Here is a 21,668-nt window from a genome sequence, read left to right as displayed (position 1 = left end):
GCTGTGAGAAGAAATCTGTTCCATGCTTCTCACCTAGCTTCTGGAGGTTCTCTGGGAATCTTTGGTGTTCCTTGGCTTGTAGAAGCATCACCCCAATCTCTGCTTTCATGTTCACATGGCATTTGTGTGTGTGTGTGTGTGTGTGTGTCCAAATCTCCCTTTCTAGAAGGTCAGCAGTGATATTGGACTAGGACCCACCCTAACGATGTCATTTTAACTTGATTACTTCTGTAAAGATCCTGTCTTTAAATGAGGTCACTTTCTCAGGTGTTGGGCATTAGGATTTCAATATGAAGTCAGGGGGAGAACACAATTCTACCCATAAGAGCCTCTTTCTCCAGCCACGCCAATGCTTTCTCAATGGACCCACGAACAAAGCAGCTATGGTGACAGGGATGGAGGCTATGCATGGGGTCAACAACACAGACTTCCTCTTACCAGGCAGCCCCGGCTACTGCTGAGTGCCTTATCTGACAACAGCTGTAGGTCAGCACTTAGCTCGTGGTGGCACCATTCCCTGTGGACAGCGGCCAGCTGCCTGGTAGCAGGTTGATTACACTGGACCTCTTCCATCACGAAGGGGCCATGATTCATCCTCCCTGGAATAGATGCATATTCTGGTCATGGATTTGGCTTTCTTGCCCACAGCGCTTCTCTCAGCACCATGGCTGACAGACTCATGAAATGCCTTATTTACCCTCATGGTTTCCACGCCGCATTGCTTCTGAAACCAAGGGACTCATTTCACAGCCAAGGAAATGCATCATGGCTCCCGGCCATGGAATTCACTGATCTGACTGCATACCTGATCACCTGGAAGTGGCTGGCCTGATAGAAAGGGTGAGCGACTTAGTAAAGTTTCAGTTATGGTGCCAGTTGGGAGACAACATCCAGGACGGATGAGGCTCTGTTTCACAGGCTTCTTTATATGTCTGGATCAGAGACAGTTACGTGGGTCTGTTTCCACCGTGGCCACAATGCACTGGTCCAGGGACCAAGGAGTGGAGTTGTGGCGAGCCCTCTCTCTTATACCCAACATTGAGCTCTGCTGATTTCAGGGTCTCAGTCCCCAAGGTGGAGCGTACTGTGGCCTGGGGACACACAGAGGCTTCATTAAACTGAAAGACAATACTACCACCTAGCCCTTTGGGGCTCTTTATGCATGGAAGCAAAAAGCCAGCAAGGGATTGCTCTGTGGCTGGAGTGGCCAATTCTGGCCACTGGGGGGGAACTGCATTGCTGCTTTGCAGTAAGGACAGGAGGGTGGGTCTGCAGAGCAGGGCATTCTCTGCAGCTCTTCTGACGATTTCCATGACCAACAGGAAGGGTTAAAGGAAAATCACAGCAATCATAGCAGGGCCGCATAGCTGGGGACTCAGACCCCTTGGGAATCTTCATTCAGGTCATTTCATCACGTAAACATCCCCGGCCAGCTGGGGTTCTGACTGAGGGTGGGGAGAATCCGAGCTGGGTGAGGAAAGAAGCATGACTGATGAGAGAAGGAAGCCGCAGACTCCGCAGGGCCTCTCCGTAAGCTCTCCACGGCTCTTACAGAAATAAGGGCCGTGGTACCTTTGCCTGACTCTCTTTGCTTGTTTAATGCGTTTGTTTGCACATGCAAACCATTTCCCTCTTTTCTCCCCTTGACATTGTGATTGTACGTGCAATTTGTCGGAGGTTAACTTTACAATTCAGAGTTCAGGTAACAGACTATCCAGTGGGCCGTGACTAAATTTGAGGAATAATAAGCACAGCCAGCAAGGGATACGGTGACTCTTGGGACTGCATCTCCTCATTTTGGAGAAAGAGTGAGCTCCTTCACTTGTAGCAAGGATAGGTGTCTCGTGTTGAGTGGAAATGTTTATGGAAGGTTAAGTATGTGCAGAAGGTGCATCTGGAAGCTGATTGCCCCGCCCAGCCCCCAGCTCCAAACTCCTCTTTCATTGCCCTGCTTGGGGATTCTGGAATTTTCTGGAATTTTCTCCCTTGCAGAGTGCTAAGCTTTGTCAGTAGAGGGCGCTGGAGGGACAGTGAAGTGCGAAGGGGTCTTCTGGTTCAAACTGTTTGTTGGCTGCCACCTGGCACATCTCTCCGTGGACTGCTTCCTCCGCCACCTCCTGAGGTGGCCTTGCAGCAAGCTCTGAGCACGGCACCTGCCGGTGCACGGCTCACCTGCCATCCCAGGGAGTGACTTTCCAGCAAGTGCTGCAGGCAGAGCACCTCACTGAACTTCACCGGGGCCGCATCCTCTCCACTGAGGCCTGAGTCCAGTCCCAGTGCCGGTGTGGAGGTGAGGGGACGCTTCCAGATGTGCTCCCTCCTTGGAGCTGTGCCTCAGCCCTCAGCAGGTCCCGCTGCGCCTGCACTGTGAGAGTTCTCCTCATCCTCAGTAGCCAGTCCCTGTCACTCCAATGCTCTGCTGCCGTCCTGCTTTAAATATTCCCTGTCCCAATTACTGTGTGGTTTCCACCTCTTGGTTGGACCCTGAATGATGCAAAGACCAGAAAGGTGCTCAGCTACAAGCGTGGGCCGTTGTTATGGCCGAGGGGTGCTTAGAGGGCAGAGCCACGAGTGGAGGAGAGACGGTGGAGTCCAGAGCTGGGGAAAAGGATGGATACTCAAGGGCAGCCCAGGGCATAGCCACCCTCTCCTGGAATAGGGGGTCGGGCAGCACACAGAGGCCGGCCTTCAGAGCTGCCTCCGGCCCCTCCTTTTTTGCATGGCATTGCTAACTGATGTCATCCTCTCCTCTGTGCTGCGTGTAGGGCGTCTAACTAGTCTTTATAGTTCACAAGACTCTGGGTCAAGAGTTGCTCCACCCAAGGAGCTGTACTTGAGAAGCCCAGCTACGTTCACGGGATCACGGGATCACAGACAGCCTGGTCCATGATAGTATGAGACTTCGGGAGATCTTGGGACGGGGGTGAATATATTTTTCATGAGGGAGGAATATAGTAATTGTAGTCAGAGGGTAGATTGTAGGGGGAAATGGCCACAGCATTCAGTTTCTCCCATCAAAAGGGAGCCGGTTTCTCCAGCCCTTGAATCTGGACTTGGTCATGTGACTGCCTCTGACCACTGGGACCTTAGCAAATGTGACGCAAGCAGAAAAAGTGGGGCCCTCCCTGGAGGTCCAGTGGTTAAGACTCCGCGCTTCCACTGCAGGGGGCGCAGGTTCGATCCCTGGTTGGGGAACTAAGATCCTGCATACTGAGTGGTGCAGCCAAAAAATTTTTGTAAAAAAAGACAAAATAGAATTCATGGTTGAGAATTTCTATCTTTTGTATAACACAGGGAACTATTCTCAATAACCTGCGATAAACCATAATGGAAGAATATAAAAAAGAATGTAAATATATAGGTGTATAACTGAGTCATTTTGCTGTGCAGCAGACATTGGCCACACATTATTTTTTTTTAATTAATTAATTTATTTTTGGCTACGTTGGGTCTTCGTTGCTTTACGCGGGCTTTCTCTAGTTGAGGCGAGCGGGGGCTACTCTTCGTCGTGGTGCGTGGGCTTCTCATTGCGGTGGCTTCTCTTGTTGCAGAGCACGGGCTCTAGGCACGCGGGCTTCAGTAGTTGTGGATCATGGGCTCTAGAGCTCAGGCTCAGTAGTTGTGGCGCATGGGCTTAGTGTCTCCGCGGCACGTAGGATCTTCCTGGACCACGGGCTCGAACCTGTGTGCCCTGAACTGGCAGGCGGACTCTCAACCACTGTGCCACCAGGGAAGTCCGGCACAACATTATAAATCAACTATATTTCAACTTTAAAAATAGTAATAGGGCTTCCCTGGTGGCACAGTGGTTGAGAGTCCGCCTGCCGATGCAGGGGACACGGGTTTGTGCCCCGGTCCAGGAGGATCCCACGTGCCACGGAGCGGCTGGGCCCGTGAGCCATGGCCGCTGAGCCTGCACGTCCGGAGCCTGTGCTCCGCAACAGGAGAGGCCACAACAGTGACAGGCCTGCGTACTACAAAAAAAAAAAAAAAAGAGGAAGTGCTTGTGCACCAGGCTGCCCTCTATTGCTGCAGGAGCCTTCCCACCATTGTGTGGACAAGCTCAGGCCAGCCTCATGGGAGATGAGAGACCCCAGCTGTCCCAGCCATCCTCCTCAACCCAGAAACTTCGACAGTTCAGGGCCCAGGGCCATCCGGACAAGAGAGGCTGTGGGTCCAGCCTCAGGGTCAGCCCTAAACCATCGGACCATCCCCCCATCCACCAGAAGACCAGAAGCAGAGTCACAGTAGTGGAGATCTTAGCTGACCATCCCTGCATCCTCCTGACCCCACCCTGTCCCAGGCCCTCAGGGTGTCTCTGCAGGGAAATAACTGTCCGTACAGGAGCACAGTCCACCTGATTCACCGCAGTCCTTACTGCAGGTTCAGCATCTGCGGCAACCACCTGGAAGGCTCAGAGAATTGCAGCACCACGGCTCCCTCCTTCCTGGGGTCACCCCCATGCAGCCCTCCCAGGTGTGGCTCCAGCACAAGCCTGATCCATCCACTAAATCCAAGGACTGTTCACCGCCCTGCAATGACGGGCAGAAGCCAGGGGCTGAGGCTGGTCCGTGCCCACTTACGCCGCAGGCAAGCCGTCTCCACTTCCCTCCATGTTGCTGTGGTCTGCTCACCTCTGGGTCTCTCCCAGGGATTCTCAGGGAACGTCAGCCCCTGCCCACTGCCCCCTCCACCACGTGGTCAGCATCCACATCTGCCTCCCGGTTCCCGGAGCCCTCGGCTCCCCACAACGTCAGCCACGCTATCTCAGAGCCTCACCCCCGCTGTGTCTTCGCAGGTAACTGCAGCAGTAACACGACCTCAACTGTCCTCCTATCCCCACACCCACCCACTCACCCCTGCAACAGCACCCCAGCCCCCTGGGGCCCCATCTTCTGGCCCAGCACCATTTCACAGCCCCTCCCCATCTCACACGCCCACCAGCCTCCTGCCAGCTGAGACCCCAGGTCCAGGGCTCTAACCTCTCCTGGGGGAACCCCTCACACCTCAGCTCTGCTCACCCCCTGGTGTGATCGCCCAACCCAAACCATGTTCTCAGTTAAACCCAACTCTGTGACTCCAGGCTGGCACCTGAGCACTGAACTTGGCTGGAGAAAACCTCAGGCTGCTGATGAACCCGCTTCAAGGACACTCGTCTTCGCTGGACGATCCCACACCAGAGAATCCCACGTCTCCTCTGTGCTGGAACCCCCAGCATCTCAACGAAATGTGAGATTATAACATGTATGACACGTTCATGTGGCTCAGTAATGAAAAAATTAAAACAGGACACACAGTGAAATATCTCCTCCCCAACTTCTGTCTCCCTCCCCTTCCCCTCCCCCCCTCCCCCACCAGCCCTGCACACGCACTTGTGCGCACACACTCACCAACAACCATTCTTAGTTCCTGGTGTGTTCTTCCAGGCTGCCTTAATGCACACAGGCAGACACGAATGTCTATCTTTTCCTACTTTTGTTTTTTTCGATGGCGGAACACCACCAGCTGTTCTGCACTGTGCTTTTTTTCTCAACATTATATGTTGGAACAATTTTCAAATCAGAACCAAGAGAACTTCCTCATTTTCTTTTCTGGCCGAATGGTACTCCATTGTCTGGGCACACTGCAAATATTTCCCCGGTGTCTATTGATGGACATGCAGGGAGTTTCCAATATTTTCCTGCTACAATGGAAGCGACTGTCCTGATCCCTGTGTCGTTTTGCTTGGATGTTGGAGTGTTGATAAGATTCATTTCTACAAGTGGAGCGGCTGGTTCACAGGAATATCTGTGGGCTTCACTGATCTTGCTGAAAGGCCCTCCACAGGGGCTGTGAAATCACACCCCCAGAGCAGTGAGGAGAACGCCTGGTGGCCGTCAGCCTCCCCAGATGCTGTCGTCACCCATACGCTTGAGGTTTGGACAGTCTAATGAGCCACCCTCGCTTTCTGCACATCTTTCAAACTTAACTCCCCAGATTTCTCCCCCAGGGATCTCCTGTCTCCTCCCAGGCCTCCCCTGGCTGCGAAGAGGCCCCCAGGTCCCCAGCTGGGATGGGGATGGCTCTTCGCCCTCATCCTGCCCCTAGCCAGGCTCATCTCCCTCCAATCGCAGCGCTCACAGACCAAGCTGTCTCTCCCCAGGCACCCCAGCACCGCTTAAGGGCTCTCCTGGCCTCCCCGCTGCCCCCCACTCTCCCTGCAGCAGCCAGCAAGGCCTTTCCAAGTCACACATCACAGCAAATTGCTTCTTCCAAGCCCTCCGGTGCTTTCCCTTTACAGCTGGAGTGAACCCCAACCCCCAGCCCCAGTGAAGGCCCCCGGATCCCCGCCTGCTTCTCTGGGGGTGTCTCGCTCCACTGCCCATTCTCGGCCACCCCAGCCCTTCAGCTCTTTCTTTCCCTAAAACCTGAGCCCCTCCCAGTTCCCACCTCCTGGCGTGGCCAGGCTGTCCCCGTCCCGCCCCTTTCCCGTCTGTGCAAATGGGTCACCACGCATGGTCCCCTCCTCAGTGAGCACTCCCCATGGCCACAGCGAGAGCTGGCCCTCCGCCCATACCTGCGGCGTCACCCCCTCCCCGTCTCCCCCTGCCCTGGGGCCTGGACTGTTTACGTACTTGCTCCCTGTTCTTCCGGGGCCTCCCAGGAATGTGAGCCCTTCAGGGAGGGCTCGGGCCAGCTCTCCCTCCGCCCCCAGCAGGGATGGGGCGAGGGCTGGAGGGTCCCACCTGTGCTTGTCCCACCATCGACCCCGGCCTCCCTTCCAGTTCACAGGAGGCTGGATGGGGAGCCGGGTCTTGGGGCCCCCGCCCCAAGTCACTCACTCCCCAACTCTGGGGCAAATCCTTCCCTGAAAGGAATTTTCCTGCGGCGACCGGGAAGTTACTGAAGTAGGCGGCCCAAGCTTGTGACCCTGACGGGACCTCGTACATCTATCTCTACCCCTCCTACAGGAACAGCAAGGTGTCCCTAACTGCCTGCCCCGCCTGGGGTGGCCCTTCCTGCGCTGGGTTCAGCAGGGAGTTGACCTGACCCTGCCCCCCCCACCCCAGGGTGCCTGCCTCCGGCTGCCTCTATTCTCCTCGGACCCCGGCCCACCCTGCTGCTGCGAGACTGGGGGTCTCAGCACTCCGGCACTTTTGAGCCCAAATCCATCCTCTTTGGTCCATTAACGTCTGCCCGGATTGATCTAAAACTTTCCATCTGGTCCTCAGCTCCTTTCACGTCTCGCCGTGCACCCCCTTCCCTCTTATCCCTCACCCCGGAGGAGCCAGGGGAAAGCCGCGTCCACTCCCACCCCGCACTGCAGGCTCAGCGCCCCAGGACCCCGCACTCGGAGCCCAAACGCAGGGCGTCCCCAGTCGCCACTGTCCCCTCCCCTCCCCTCCTTGCTCAACACTGCTTGGTGGGTCCATCCCACCCCCATCTCATCTGAAAGGACCCTCCCTCCCCATCCAGGCCTTTCCTGCCAGACTCCAGACTCCACCCACCCTTGGCTCCCTTGCCCCCCCTCGGCTCTGTGGAATGTGTTCACCCAGGTTCCCCTTTCCCTCCCAGGGACTCTGCCCTTCCCCCAATCCTGGGCCAGGATGGGGATGTAGAAGGCAGCTGGGGTCAGCTCTGTTCACAGCTGTAGCCTTCAAGGTCAATTCCAGAAATATGAGAGTCAGTTCCCACTGGGCCCTATGCGTGGAGCTGAAACGATTGTCTGGAGGCCCCGCCTCCCCCTCGTCAGTAAAGGTCAGTAGGGGGGCTGGACAGGGTCATGACCACCCTTTACAAGTGAGGAAACTGAAGGGTGAAGTGACGGGCCTTGCCCCACCGCACACCCTCCCAAAACTCACGCTCACAGGTAAGAAGGGGGCAGGAGGCGCTGGGGGGCCGGACTCACTGGGGATTTGACACAGAAACTGGGGGCACAGGGTCTGCCAGACCCCAAGAGGCTGAGAAAGCCACTGACGGCCCGTCCTTGCTCCCAAAATAAATCACTCCACAGCCACTTTTGAAATCAGCTTTATATCAAGCTATAAAAACTAAGATCATGTTATAAAAAAACACATACAAAAGCAGTACTGTCGAAGATAATAACATCAAACACGCTAACTCCTACAAATGTACAAAGGCCTTTGTGCACCATTCACACGGGCCAGTTTCTGGCCACAGTACCTGGAAAGAGGGAGCACAAACCCGAGAGAGCTGGCTGCAAGCCCCGTCACGGCGTGCCCAGCGGCGCAGGCAAGGTGGAGTCGTGCCTAAGTCTGACTGCCAAGAGCCTCTGGGGTGAGCAGAGGCCGAGGAGGGTAACTGAACCCATGTTTTCCTGGGACAGGACAAGGCACCCCACAGGGCAGGGGCTGGGTGGAGGATGTGGTGGGCAAAATAATATCCCCCTCCAAAGATGCCCACGTCCTCATCCCTGGACCTGTGACTACGTCAGGTTCCAAGGCAAAGAGGAGTTAAGGGGTCAGGTGGAATTAAGGTTGCTAATCAGCTGAACTTAACATCAGAAGAGGATCCTGGATTGTCTGGGTGGGTCAAAGGTCATCACTGGGGACCTTAAGGAAGGAAGATGGAGGCAGGAGAGGGGTGCTGAGATGTGAAAAAGAGATCGACCGGCCGTTGCTGGCTTTGGAGATGGAAGGGGGCCACTAGCCAAGAAATAGGGGAGGCCAGCCTCTAAAAACTGGAAAAGGCAAGGAAATGCCCCGCCAGAATGTCCAGAAGGAACCAGCCCGGCTGACACCTTGGCTTTAGCCCACTAGACCCATGTCAGACTTCTGACGTCCACAACTGAAAGAGTTGTAAACTACTAAGCTTGTGGAAGTTTGTTGAAGTGGCAATAGGAAATGAATCCAGAGGCCAAGGAGTCAGAGGTCAAGCTTGCCCTGCCCAGACCTCAGCCTGACTTGCAGGGCAGGACCTGCGGAGGCACCCCTGGGCCTGTCTCCGTGTGGGGGAAGGCGGAGGCCGAGAAAACCCAGGAGGTCCTTGCCCCTCCTGGACCCATCCTCAGGGGAAGCCCGTGGGGAAGCAGAGAAGGGCCAGGGGCTGAGCTGCAGGGGCTCTGATGCCAGCTCTGCCCCCAGCTTGCCATGTGACCCCACAGGCCCCTTTCCAGGTCCCAGATGAGAGCTCATCTTTCCCTTTTTTCGCCTCCAGTTCTGCCTTCCATTCCACGCCCTGGCTGAGCCCAGCTCAACACAGCCCTGGACCAGAGGAGGCCGGAGTGGTGAGGCTTAGGCCCCCACCCAGGAGCTGGGGAGGCGCCGAGACCCAGGCTGAGGAGGGCAATTCGGAGGCAGCCTATGGAAGGGCCCTACAGACAGGCGGTGACCCCAGAGCTCTGTCCCCTGGCCACTTCCCCTCCCGGCCTCCCCCTTCAGAGCGTGCAAGATCCACTGTCATCTACAGGGAGTTTCTCATGTGTGGCCTCCTTGGGTCCCCATAGCTCCCCCCGCCACGGGAGGGGTAAACAAGCCAGGACCTGTCCAGTTCCACGGCCCAGGGACCTGCGCCGAGGCCAGGGCCGGTCAGAAGCAGCAGCAGAAGGCAGGACGCCTGTGAGGGGCCGCGTGGGGCTGTGAAGCTGGTGTTGGTCTGAACGGCCCCCGAATGGGTTGGCATCTGACGCTGGCCAGGAGCTCACAAGCAGGTCAGGCCGCAGAAGTGCTAACCAACCTTTATAAGTGAAAACAGGGACTTAGAGGGCTCACGCGCCCCCGTGTTGATGTCTAGGATGCTCCGGATGCTCCTGACTGCACTGTTGGACAGATTCCCCTTGATGGCCAGGATGGCACTCAGGTGGCCTTTGCTGACAAAGAGAGTATCCTGTCAGTCCTGCCCGCTCGCCAACACCCCTGCTCACACCCCCTCCCAGCTCCTCAGACTCTGGGAGGAGCCACAGGGCACTGCAGCCAACCCCCTGTCCATGAGCAGCATCCCACACACACACACGCTCCTTTGCCCACTGAGCTCCAGCGGCACTGGCCACCGTGCGTCTCCAGAGCACGCCAAGCTCCTGCCCACCTGGGGCCCTTGCACTGGCTGTCCCTCCTGGAAGGCTCTTCCCCATGCTTTTGAAATAACCAGTGTCTTCACACCCTCTAGCTCTCAGCTAAAATGTCACCTCCCCTGAGAGGCTTTCCCATCTCTAAAGTCAGCACCTCCTGTCATTCACAACCTTGGTTAAACAATCTTTAAAACTCGCAATTGTACTCCTTTGCCTGATTACCTCATCACTTCTAACCTTAAACAGACTGTAAGTTACATGAGGGAGAACGAAGACCTTGTCCGTCTTGTACTTCATTGCATCCTGGTGCCTAAAACAGGGCCCAGTACCTAGTAGGAGACCCCACTCAGTAACTGTGGGTGGATGGGTGGATGGAGAGATCAGTGGACGAATGGATAGGTGGATAGGTGGATAGGTGGAAGGGTGGATGGATGGATGGAGAGATCAGTGGACAAATGGATAGGTGGATAGGTGGATAGGTGGTTAGATGGATAGGTGGATGGGTGGAAGGGTGGATGAATAGGTGGGTGGATGCATGGATGGGTCAATGGATGGACAGATGAGTCGATGGGCAGGTGATCAGATGAATGGATAGAAGATGGGGGAGCAGGTGGGTAACTAGGTGCTTGTATGAGTGGGGAGATGGATGGGTGAGTGTGTAAGTGAGGGGATGGGTAGGTGAGTAGGTGGAGTGGATCAGCCAGTGGCTGGACGAGGCTCTGCTGGGACAGTCCCACTCATATCTCATAACTGGAACAGTCTGAGAGTATCAGAGGACTCGGCCTATAGAATCAATTTCCCTGACTCACCAGATCCTCAGGCAGCCAGGGGCTAAGCCTCCACTCCGGAACAGGGGTACTAGGACCCAGGGCACAGGTCACGCCCCTGAGGGCCCCTAGGCTGAGTGGTGGACCCCACCTTCACTACTGACTTGCCACGGCCTCCAGCAGGTCCCTGGTCTCTCTGACCTCTGTTTCCCCTCTGAGGGACAGTATCATAAAGGCTAAGAATGTGGGCTGTGGAGCGAGACCCCCTGGCTTTGTGGACTTCGCTCTACCACTGACTAGCTAGCTGTGTTACCCTGGACGCATTCCTTAAGCTCCCCAGGTCTCATCTGTAAATGGGGAGGAAGAGCGTCAGCCTCATAGGGCGACAGTAAGGACTGAGTGAACAGCCACTGTAAAGACCTGGGCGCGGCGGCCGGCACACAGCGCTCGGCAAGGGGACTGCGTCACGGCGGCCGGCACACAGCGCTCGGCAAGGGGACTGCGTCACGGTGGCCGGTACCTGAGCTCCACCCACCCTGGAGGGACTCATTCTGGCTCCACCAGGCCCTGACCACAGTCGGGTACATCAGCTACCTGCCCAGGTCCTCTGGTGCCCCTGTTCTCACCTGAAGTCAGGGTACCAGGTGGCATACGTGGCCACCTCAATCTTGATGGCACTGGGGTCTTGCAGGCGAATAATCTCTGCGAGCGTGGGGAGGGCACGATGCAGCCAGGTTGCCGGGGAGCCCTGCAGGCACAGGCCGGGTTGGAGGGAGGCTGTCCCTGCCCCGGGGGCCACCCAGGGGTCCAGAGAGGCTCAGGTCCGACCTGATGGGGTTTGGAGAGGCCCAGAGGGGCTGCCCTGGCCCATGAAGAGCTTGGAGCAGGAGGGCAGCCTATCGAAGTGGGAGTTGGGAGGGGCGGGTGGGGGCTTACGTTCTGAGCGCAGAAGCGCTGGATGAGTTCAGCGTTGGCCAGGATGTGCCCCGCCAGCTGCTGCTGCTGCTCTGCCGTCTTGAGGACCAGGCGCCGCTTGCTGAGGCGGATGATGTACTCCTTCACCAGGTGCAGGTGTACAACCTCCATGAGCTCCTGGGTGGGCGAGTGGGCAGGGTCATGTGAGCCAACAGACAGGGAACTCACCACCTCCCTCGAAGCTTCGAAGCCAAGGTCCAGGGAGGGGCGGATGCCAGAGCAAAGGAGCGCATCTGTGTGTGCGTGCGTGTGTGCATGCGTGTCCAGACCACCACCCCCAGCCCCAGCTCCTGCCACCAGCTCAGCACCCCCTTACCTCCCGGAAACAGTCCTGCAGTTCAGAGAACTCGGGCAGCCTCTTGCCCACCGCGGAGATGATTTCCTCCAGGGTCTGCGCGGGGGCCGCCCAGCGGGTCTGTGTGAACCTCTTGAACAGCGGCTGCGAAAGGAGAGAAGCAGGATGTCTGGCCACGCCCTGCAGAGGAAGGGCCAGCCGCAGAAACACGCACACACAGACACACACGGACACACGGGGCCCAGGCCGGGGGCCGGGGACGTTAAGGGCTCCCAGGGAAGCCAGGGAGCGCTCGGCCCCGGCTCAGAGGCAGGAACTGGAGGCGTGGTCTGCACAGCCTTCTCAGAGGCCGACCAGCTGCCATCTGCCTGCCCTGAGGCCTTTTCCACTGGCCGCCCTCCTTAAATAAATAAATTCCTGCATAAACAAAGCCTTGTGCTTGGCTGGGCCTGTAAGGACCCGGCCAAGTCATCCAGGGTCACCACCTGGCCACCCACAGCTGCTGGGCACCGAGGCCAGGGGGGGCTCCCATGGAGGGCAGGCGGGGAGTCCCTCCTCTTCCTTTCCTGGGACCCTTGCCTCATCCTCTGGCTAAAGGCGCTAGAGGGTTTCTGTGGATTTCTTGGCCCACAGCAGACGTGGTGATGGCCGCCAAAGGCTCTGAGCATCACAGCTGGGAGTTAGGCACAGGGACAGGGCCTGGGCAGGAGGGTCTCGGGGAGTCGGAGGAAAAGTACGTGCAAACTTGAGGACTGGGATGCGTCTAAGCGGGGGACGGGCACTGAAGCTTCCTGTCTGCACCCGAGGGCCCTGGGCAGCCCTCTGAGGCCAAGCCCCGGGCTGAAGTGTTGGGAGTGAGGTCAAGGGCCCGCCATGGCCCCATCACCTGGCCTCACACCACGCCTTCCACATGCCAGCTCTTTGCTTCTGCCATCCTCCCTGCCCAGCCCCCTCCCAGGCCCGCCCCGCCCTCCCCCAGCACTAGACTCAGCATGTGACACACGGCAGGAGGCTCCAGCTACCTTCAGGACCCCGAACAGGTTCTGGAGTAGGGTATCAACGCCATGAGTCTTGAGCTCATTCAGGGGGCTCAGCAGGTGGCTCGGGAGGTCCTGTGGCATCTGCCACTTCTGGTCCACGAACATCCTGGAAGGACATGGGAGGCGGGGAGATCACACCAGTCCTGCCCAGAGAGCCACTTAGCCTGAGGCTAATCTTCCTAAACCATTACTCTAGAACCCTCACTGGCTCCCCATTCCCCGTGGGAGCAAGTCCAAGTCATCCCACCCATGCTGCCTAGGCAGGGCCCAGCCTTGCCACCCCCAGCACACACGTAACACCACATCCTCTTCTAAACGAGGGCCTCGGCACAGCTCACTTTGCTCATCTGTTTAATGGACGTGACCACTGTACCTACCTAATAGGGTTGTCATAAGGATAAAATACAATAAAGTAAATCAGTTGCGCGCGTGCTTGGCCCACCAGCACCAGATAAACGTTCACTGCTGCCGCTGCCCCCGCCACAGGCCCTGGCGTTTCCTTACGGACCTGCTCCTTTTAATTCAACATCTCTGCTGAAGCTGCTCCTCCCGCCCTCCCCCATCCCGGGCACCTCCCAGCCGCCTCCCAGTCACCCTCTCTCTCTCTCACAGGCAGGCAGCCCCAGTGATGCCGGCTCCCACAAAGCCCGCCCAGTGCCCTCACCGGAAGGAGAGGCAGTTGTTGATGTTGGCGATGACATTGGCCCTGTAATTTCTCAGCTGTTTGCACCTCTCCAGAAATTCATCAAAGGCACGCTGGTAGCTGGTGAAACCCGAAAGGGAACATGCGGGACCAGCACAAACACGAACACAGGAGCAGCCTCCCTGGGTTTACCTATGGGCTCCCCGCAGCACAGGGAGGGGCCCCTACCCCCAAAGCATCCTGTAACTGCCTTCACGTGCTCAGGCCAGTGAGGCCAGGGCCCCTGCAGAGCTCCTGAAGAGGGGGTCCACCCGCTCCGTTGCCTCCCTCCTTCCCCCAGGCCCCCTCTAGAGCTGGAAGACTGGAGGCCGTGGGCCGTGCAGGAGTCCTCAGAGGAGGGGGAGGGACCTAGCCAAGAGAACCCTGAGGGTGCGGACTGGGGCGTCCCCTGATGGGGAGGCCAGTGTCTCAGTCCCTCACGGGGCATCTTCTTTGCAGCTGGGGGCTGCTCTGTGGGGAGCTTTGCTGAGAGCAGGTGGTCAGACTCCCTGAGGCTCTCAGCGCCCAGGTGGATGGTATGGGGGATGAGGACTCCTGCTCATAAGGACAGACACCCGAGGGGCAGGGAGGGGGCACTGATCGAGCTTGGATCCCCACCTGGGGCACGAGGGAGGGGCATGGGGCGCTGACGGGGTGGCCGCAGGGACCCCTTCCTGTGCGCGCGCGGGCCATCACCCACCTCCTGAGGAACGCAGCCAGCTCCGCCAACAACATGTGCTTTATCCGCGTGCCCAGGTCAAGGGTGATGTTCTCAGCCTCGGCCTGGCCCTGGGAGATGATCTGCAGGGGTGAGGGGGACTGAGCAGGGGCCCACCTGGTCTAGGGCTGGGGCAGGGGCGGGTGTGGGGGTCGGTAAGACATGGAAAAGGGGGACTGTGCTCAGGGGCGAGCGTGTGTTTGCACGCAAGGATGGGGGCTCTAGCTACACGAGTGCACGAGGGGTAGCCCGTGCTACCTGGATGACATCAATGGCCAGCTCGCTGTGGCAGTGGCCGTCCAGCCTCTGGGGAGCCACATCCTGGGTCCAGCGCTGCGACTCCAGCTCCAGGGCACGGGCCATCAGCTCCTTCACGCTGGCCTTGGGGGAGGGGGGCTGGTCAGGGGAGCGCGAAGCCCACGTGGACGTGCCTGTCAGGCTCCCTGCCACGTCCTGTCTGCCCTGGCCCCCCCTCCGCTTCCTTCCCGCCCCTCCTTTGCCCCGGCCCTGGCGCTGGCGCTGGACTCACCACCTCATTGGAGAGGAACGTGGCCTCCAGCAGCCGGATCTGCTTGGAGGACAGGAGGCTCCCGAGCCTGACTCCTTGCAGCTCGCCTGCCAGCTTGGGGCTGTTGATGATGTCACTGTGGGCAGAGGGGGCTGGCATGAGGAAAACTCAGGCCACCCCTCCGGCAAGAGCCCTCCTCCTCAGCCTCGGCCTCTAGCGGGCCCAGAACTCAGCTGCCTTCCCTCCGCCGAATCCCATCCCTGCTTCCCCATCTCATGTGGTGGGTCCTCCATCTGCTCAGTTTGATCCAGGCCCCAAACCCTGGAATCATCGTGCCTGCTTTTACTCTCTCACCCCCATCTGCTTCTGCTCCAAAATACTGCCCCGAAACTGATGAGCCTCCAGCCGCCCCGCTAGTGGCACCCCACTGCCCAGCCGCCGCCCTCTCTCGCCTGGCTCCCTGCAGGACCTCCTCCCTGGCGCCCCGCTTCTGCCCTCCCCTCCAACACTCCCTCCTCCACCCGACAGGCAGCACCACCTCTCAGGTCTGATCTCCCGGCTCTAAGGGCTCCCCGCTCTCACACAGACAGGATGCAATTCCTTACCCTCTGCCTCCTTCTCACCCATCCCCTGCCACATCTCCAGCCCTGCTGGCCTTGGGCATCCACTAGCCCTGTGCCCTCTTCCCCCACAAGCCGGGTCTGCTGCCCCCAGAGGTGGGCCAATCCAAGCAGGAAGGGCTGTTCCCGCACCACCCTGAACTGCTCTGTGGAGAGGCAGATCCACCCATCCCTGTGGCACCTCTGTTGGGTCCCAGAGCCCCCTGGGGACTGCCCAGCCCTGGCACTTCCTCTGGGACCTTGGTCTGCCTGGGGGCTCAAGAATGGCCCTCTCTGCCCCTCCCCCAGCCTGGATGCGCTGTGTCCCTTTGCTCCCCGCACTTCTGGCCACACAGGCCTCCACGGAGCCACCCTGGACTCCCCACCTCGGGGCTCCATGCCCGGCTGGCCTCAGTTTCCTGCTGCAGTGACCTCAGTGGGTCCCAGGCTAAAAGCCCCTGGGGTCACTGGGACAGAAAGGCTGAGGGTGAGAGGCGTGCATGCCTGGCATTTCCTGGTGAGTCAGGACAAGCAAGAAGGAACAGGTTCAGAGCCGCCCTGACTCTCCTGCAGCCCCTGCCCTGTGCCAATTTCCCTATGCCCTGCCGACTCCTCACCCACCCCCACCCCCAGCCCTTCCTCCGGCCCCCGCGGGAGGCTGACCCGCCAGCACCAACCGAGACCACTGGCCACCCAGATGTGCCCCCGAGATGCTCGGACATCGCTCGCACGGGCTGCACCTCCAGGCTTCCTGTGGGCTCTACACCCGGTGCCGGGGCCAGCCCCTATAGGAACCCCTGGCCTCTCATGCCCTGGTCATTTCCACCCTGCAGTATAAGTCTCTCCCCACCCAGCTTGTGTGAACGACCAGCATGCCCAGAGATCCAGAGGTCTGGGGAAATGAGGGGATGCCTGAGGCGGTACCCAGCCGGTAACCAGGTATCTCCACTGGCAGAGCGAGCCTCCCAAACTGAGGCGCTCCAGGCCTCGGGGGCCAGAACCCAGCTCTGCATGGCCTCACTGAATGACCCTGCACAATGGGGATCTTTCCAACAGGCCCAGCGGCCCCACCCTGCCCCTGCTCCGGGTGGGAGTGGGAGTGCCCCCAGGGGCCTGCTGGAGAATCCAAACACTGACGAGCTCCACACGGCTCCCAGAATGCTTCACAGCTCAGCCTGAGGCCCTGGAAGATGACTCCCTTTGCCGGGAACACCACCCTCCCTCTGCCTTCTTACTGACCTGTCCTCCTCTTCCCTCCCCTGCCTGACTGCCTGACTTCTATTAGACTGTGAGCTGCCCCAGAGCAGCAAACTCCTGTGGCAGGCAGAAGTCTGCGCCGCCTCTTCTGAGCTGGCTTCCTGGGATGACCCAGGCGAGGTCAGGGTCCCCTCCTGCGGGCTCCCACACCCCTCCCTGCTCTGGATGGGCGCTGCTTCATGCCCTCCCCAGATTGGGAACTCATGAATGAATGATGAAGTCCCTGCCATTCTCTGTGCCTCAGTTTCCCCGACTGTGGAATGGGGCCGAGGCCCAAGAGGCTAAGGACTCCAAGTGCAAAGCAGACCCAGCCCAGGCCCTGCCCCCTTGAGTCCAAGCCCACCTGTGCCGTTCTCCCACCTGGGACTCACTCCCTGCACGCGGTGACAGCCCCTGCAGAGCGGCCTCCCTGCCCCTGGGGCCCCGCCCAGCCCCCGGCCCCCGGCCGCCCGCCCGGCCGCTCACTTGGGGTAGAGGTTCTGCACCCAGAGCAGCAGCACGTAGGTGTCGCGTTCACTCAGCTCGAACTCTGCCAAGTCCGCCAGCTGCGCCGCGAAGTGCGCGTGGTAGCTCTGGGCGTAAGCCGCCACCACGGCGAACTCGGCGGGGAACAGCGGCTTCAGCCGCTCCACCACGGCCTCCAGGTCCTCCTTCATGGTGCGGCCCATGTGCAGGAAGGCGCGCTCGGCCTCCGTGCGGCCCTCGGCAGCCGCGGCCGGCCGCTGGCCCAGGCGCTCCTCGGCCACCTGCGCCACGCCGCGCCGCCACAGCTGCAGCCAGCGCCGGGGCCGTGTGGCCGCCAGCGCCGAGGGCCCGGGCCCAGCCGCCGCCGCCGCGCGGTCCTCGCGCTCCTGCTCGGCCAGCACGGCCAGCGCCTGGCGCAGCCGCTCCGGCGCCGCCTCCAGCGGCCGGCGCAGCAGGCCGAGCACCTGGTCGCGCAGCAGCACGTACAGCGCCTCCACCTTGCTCTGGCGCCGCAGCAGCTCCTCCTCGCTCACGCCGCCCGCCGCCACCGCTGCCTGCAGCTCCCGCTCCAGCGCCAGCAGCGGCCCCGCCGCCTCCAGCCGCCCGCGCTCCAGGTCGGCCTTGAGCTCCTCCACTGCGGCCAGGACCCGACGTTAGCGGCCCGCGGCCCCGAAACCCACCAGTCACCTCCCGTGGGCCGAGACCTCAAAAGGTGAGGTTGAGGCGCCCGAGGGGGCGAGTCGACGTCCCAGACAGGACAGAGGACCCCTCGGCCCACTCCCAGCCCCTGAGATCAGGGCGCGCAGGGGAAAGTCGGCAAGGGAGACACCTCCGCGGCCACCTTCCCTGCCCTCTCTGTCCTGGGTGAGTGGGGCATCCACTCCAGTGAGTCCCGATCCTGCCCAGACCCTGCCTACCTGTGGGCAGCCGGCCCGCCGGCCGGGACTGGGCCTCAGAGTCGCCCTCTGTCTCTGCTGAGCTGGGCTGACTCTTCTTCTTCCTCGCTTTGGTGAAGACGCTCAACATGTTGGCCAGGCCTTTCGACTTCTTCTTCTTCTTCTTCTTCTTCGCGGCCTCTTCTCCATCCCTATCTGGGGCTTCGTTGGCCTCCAGGGGTGGCACCAGGTCCTCGGAGGAGGCTTCCGACATGGAGGCTTCTGACTCTGCCTCCGAGGTGAAGGGCAACTTCTGGGGGCCTCCGGGGAAGTCAAGGGCCCCTGGCGCAGGCTGCTGGCCCGGAAAGCCTTGGAAGGTCATCGTCTTCAGCATCACGCCGGCTCAGGCCTGCGGGTTGGCAAGGCGAGGGAAAGAAAGGGTCAGCGGTCACCGGGAGATGGGCCTGGCTCCCGGCTCCCCGGCCCAGGTACACAGCCAGGTTGATATGTTTTCCCCGTATGACCACCAGGCTCTGGCCTTCTCCTGGCCCAGATGGGCACCAACAACTCACCTCTCTCCCTGGACACCAGTTCCTCAGGACCCACCGCCCCTCCGAGAACTGCCGAGGCAGGGAGGAAGCTGGGGTTGGGAGGCGTTCCAGACAGAAGGGGCCTTCACTTCATTTTGGCAAATCCTTCCTTGACAGCCCACCCTCTGGGCAGGGAGAAGGGACTGCAGCGCATGAGAACCACCCGGATCCCACGAGACCCCGGGGGAGCAGGCAGACCACGGGCCGCCGTCCCACGGCGCAGAGCGAGAACCGAGGTCCAGAAAAGTCACAGAGCACCAGAGGCTGGGCTGAGGCGGGAATCCAGCCCCAGCCCCGTTCTCCATTTTGTCTGTTCTTCTCTTGACTCGTGCAGCTTTGGGGTCACAGAGGAACGCTCTGAGCAGAAACACGGCTGCTCCGGCTGGGACCACAAGGTAGGCAGGGCCTGACCCCTATTATGACCTTGGGGCTCAAGTCTACAGAAACCATAGTGCCCCCTCAAACTTCAGGGTGTCTTTCCCATGTCAGTAGGGACGAGGGGCCCAATGAGTCACAGGGCTGTCTGAGGTCACATGGCAACTTGGACTGGAAACCCAAGCTTCCCGGCTCCACGCACCCTGCCTGCTCCCAAATGGGGTGACATCATCGTCACAAAAGCTTCCACTTTCTGGGCGCTTCCTGAGTGCCCATCCCATCACTTCCGCACTCCCTTCCAGGAGGCGTGTTATTTTCCTCATCTCACACAGCTAGCTCAGAGGGGCTTAAAATGCCCCAATGGTCAACAGCCCGGGCTTGGAACTCAGATCACCTGGCTCCGGGCACCCCTGCCTCGTGGCCCCCAACACCCCACAAGCTGCATTCAGAGGGGCAGCACCCTCCCCAGCGCCTTGACCATTGTGGAAGCCAGGCCAGGACCGGTGGAGGGGAACGTGGCTGACCCCAAAGGAGGGAGTGGGGCAGGGCTGGGCCTCCCTGGTAACTGGGGTGATCCATAACCACAGTGCCTGCCCACCACCCGAGAGTAAACACACCAAGTCGTGACTCATGCAAAACAATGACTTCAGTTCGCCCCTGCAACGGCCCTGCAAGGCAGATGGGGTGATCCAATCATCCAGAGAGAGAAATTGACGCGGCAGGAGGCGGGGTGGGATTAGGCCTGTCAGACTTTCTACAACCCCCACTGCCTCCCCATCGGCATCGGCCCAGCCTCCTCTCGCATCCGCCCGGGGACTCGTCCCAAACCCCCGAGCTTGACCAGAGCCACTCAGTGGCCAGGAAGCCGGGCTTTCTCCCACTCCCACTGGTTTCAGCAGGTGCCTGGGTAGAGTCCTACCCTGCTGGATCTCCGTTGCGTCCCCTGTGCCATTTGGCCTGAGAGTTCCACTCCAGAACCAAGCAGGGGGTACTCTGGGGAGCCGCAGAGCCAGGGTCCCCAGGTGCAAGGCCACTGGGCATTTCCGCCCTGCAGACCCCTTGCCCCAGCTTCCCTCCCGATCCATCTCATTTTCATGCCAGGCACCCACAGGAGCTGGTCTGGCCGGCTGGCTGGGGCTGCTCAGCGCCACCCTGGGCCCCCAGGCCCCACCTCTGCCCCCCGCTGGCGTGAGGGTGAGGGCCATCTGACCCGCTGTGCCCCCGCCGGCCTCACCTCTGCCCTCGCTGCCCCCCACCTCCTCCGTCCCCACACGTGCTAGGCTCTACAGAGCCTCCAGACCTGGCTCGTGCAGGTCCCCGCATGGCATCGCTGCCTCCTTGCCTCTGTGGCACAAACTCTCCTCACCCTTCAGGGTCCTGCAGCAGCCCCCTTGGCCCACGTCCCAGGCCTTGACTCTGAGGCAGCTGGTGCAGTAGAAAGAGAACAACTGTGGGCTTAGCTGTACCACCCACTAGGGTGTGGACCAGACTTCACCCTTCCTTCATAGGCCTTAGTCTCCCCATCTGGGAAATGGGGATGAGGACTCCACCTCACAGTGCTGCTAAAAGGATGTGAGGAAACCACTCAGACACATGCTGGCACCTAGCCAGGCCTCAGTAAGGGTCTGCGTCATGTGTCCCAGTATCTGTCAGGCTAACCCTGGTGCCCGGATACAGCAGAAGAGGGCAGGAGAGGGATCCTTTAAGGCCAGGCTCGCAGCTGGGCACGCTGAGACAGGAAGGGGAGTGCTCCGAGTCATACCCTGTGGCCACAGCCTGTGGCCCAACAGTGGCACCCCTCAGGTCCTCCCAGCCCCCCCAGCTTCTCCTCAGGCACACACACCCTCACTCTCCTTCCCGAGTCAGAGCTGAAGTCCACCCAAGCCTCCCTGGCCCTGTGCCTAGCTCCTCCGTGCCTATAGATCCCGCTTCCTACGGCAAAAGGAAGGGACACCCGGCGCCTTTCCCCACAGCCCCTCCCTGATGCTTTTTGCAGGACGCAGTCCTCCGCTGGGAGCATCTAACCCGGACCCTCTGCACCCTGACGCAGCAGCTCAGCCCGGGGGCCTCAGTTTCCCTAGAAGAGGGGCTGCCAGAGACCTGGGCTCCGTCCCGCCCCCTTGGTCCCCTCCGTCGCACCGGCCGCTCCCTCGTGGGATCGGACCGGAGACTCGGGGTCGGGGCGGCCGGGCAGCCGCGCGGAGAGGTTGGGGACGGACGCACCGCGGGCGGAGGTCACTTACTGTGTCCGGGCCGGGCCGCTGCTGTCTGGGCTGAGCGGGCGCCGCCAGAAATAGACGCAGACTCCGCCCCCGCTGGGCCCGCTCGCCCCGCCCGCCGCCTCCGCGGAAAACCCGCGGGCGAAGGCCAAAGCAGAGCGTGGCGGGGGCTGCCTGTGTCCCCGTGTCCGGTGTCGCGCGCCCCCCCGCCAGGCGGTGCGGGGCCTGCTTAGCAGGGGAGCGGGGGAAGGGGTCACGACCTCCCACCAGCCTGGCGGGATGACTGGGCTGGCCAAG

The 21,668-nt window shown here is 60.2% G+C and overlaps 1 protein-coding gene across 1 annotated transcript; it reads right to left on the bottom strand.

Annotated features, from left to right (window-relative positions):
• Positions 1 to 7,994: 7,994 nt before the first annotated feature.
• TNFAIP2 (TNF alpha induced protein 2) lies at positions 7,995 to 21,458 on the bottom strand. The gene is given in 14 exon segments (XM_082617976.1): positions 7,995 to 9,597; positions 9,599 to 9,669; positions 9,672 to 9,808; positions 11,400 to 11,521; positions 11,710 to 11,865; positions 12,065 to 12,187; positions 13,066 to 13,189; positions 13,748 to 13,846; positions 14,466 to 14,566; positions 14,742 to 14,864; positions 15,013 to 15,127; positions 17,313 to 17,946; positions 18,230 to 18,596; positions 21,396 to 21,458. Coding segments are annotated over 13 exon segments (2,352 nt in total). The 5' UTR covers positions 18,582 to 18,596; positions 21,396 to 21,458; the 3' UTR covers positions 7,995 to 9,402.
• Between the last annotated feature and the right edge of the window lie 210 nt (positions 21,459 to 21,668).

This window comes from Mesoplodon mirus (assembly GCF_964341445.2).
Source record: "Mesoplodon mirus genome assembly, chromosome: 4".
Lineage (NCBI taxonomy): Eukaryota > Metazoa > Chordata > Mammalia > Artiodactyla > Ziphiidae > Mesoplodon > Mesoplodon mirus.
Note: the sequence above shows the minus strand (reverse complement) of the source record. Positions and strands in the feature narration are given on the sequence as shown.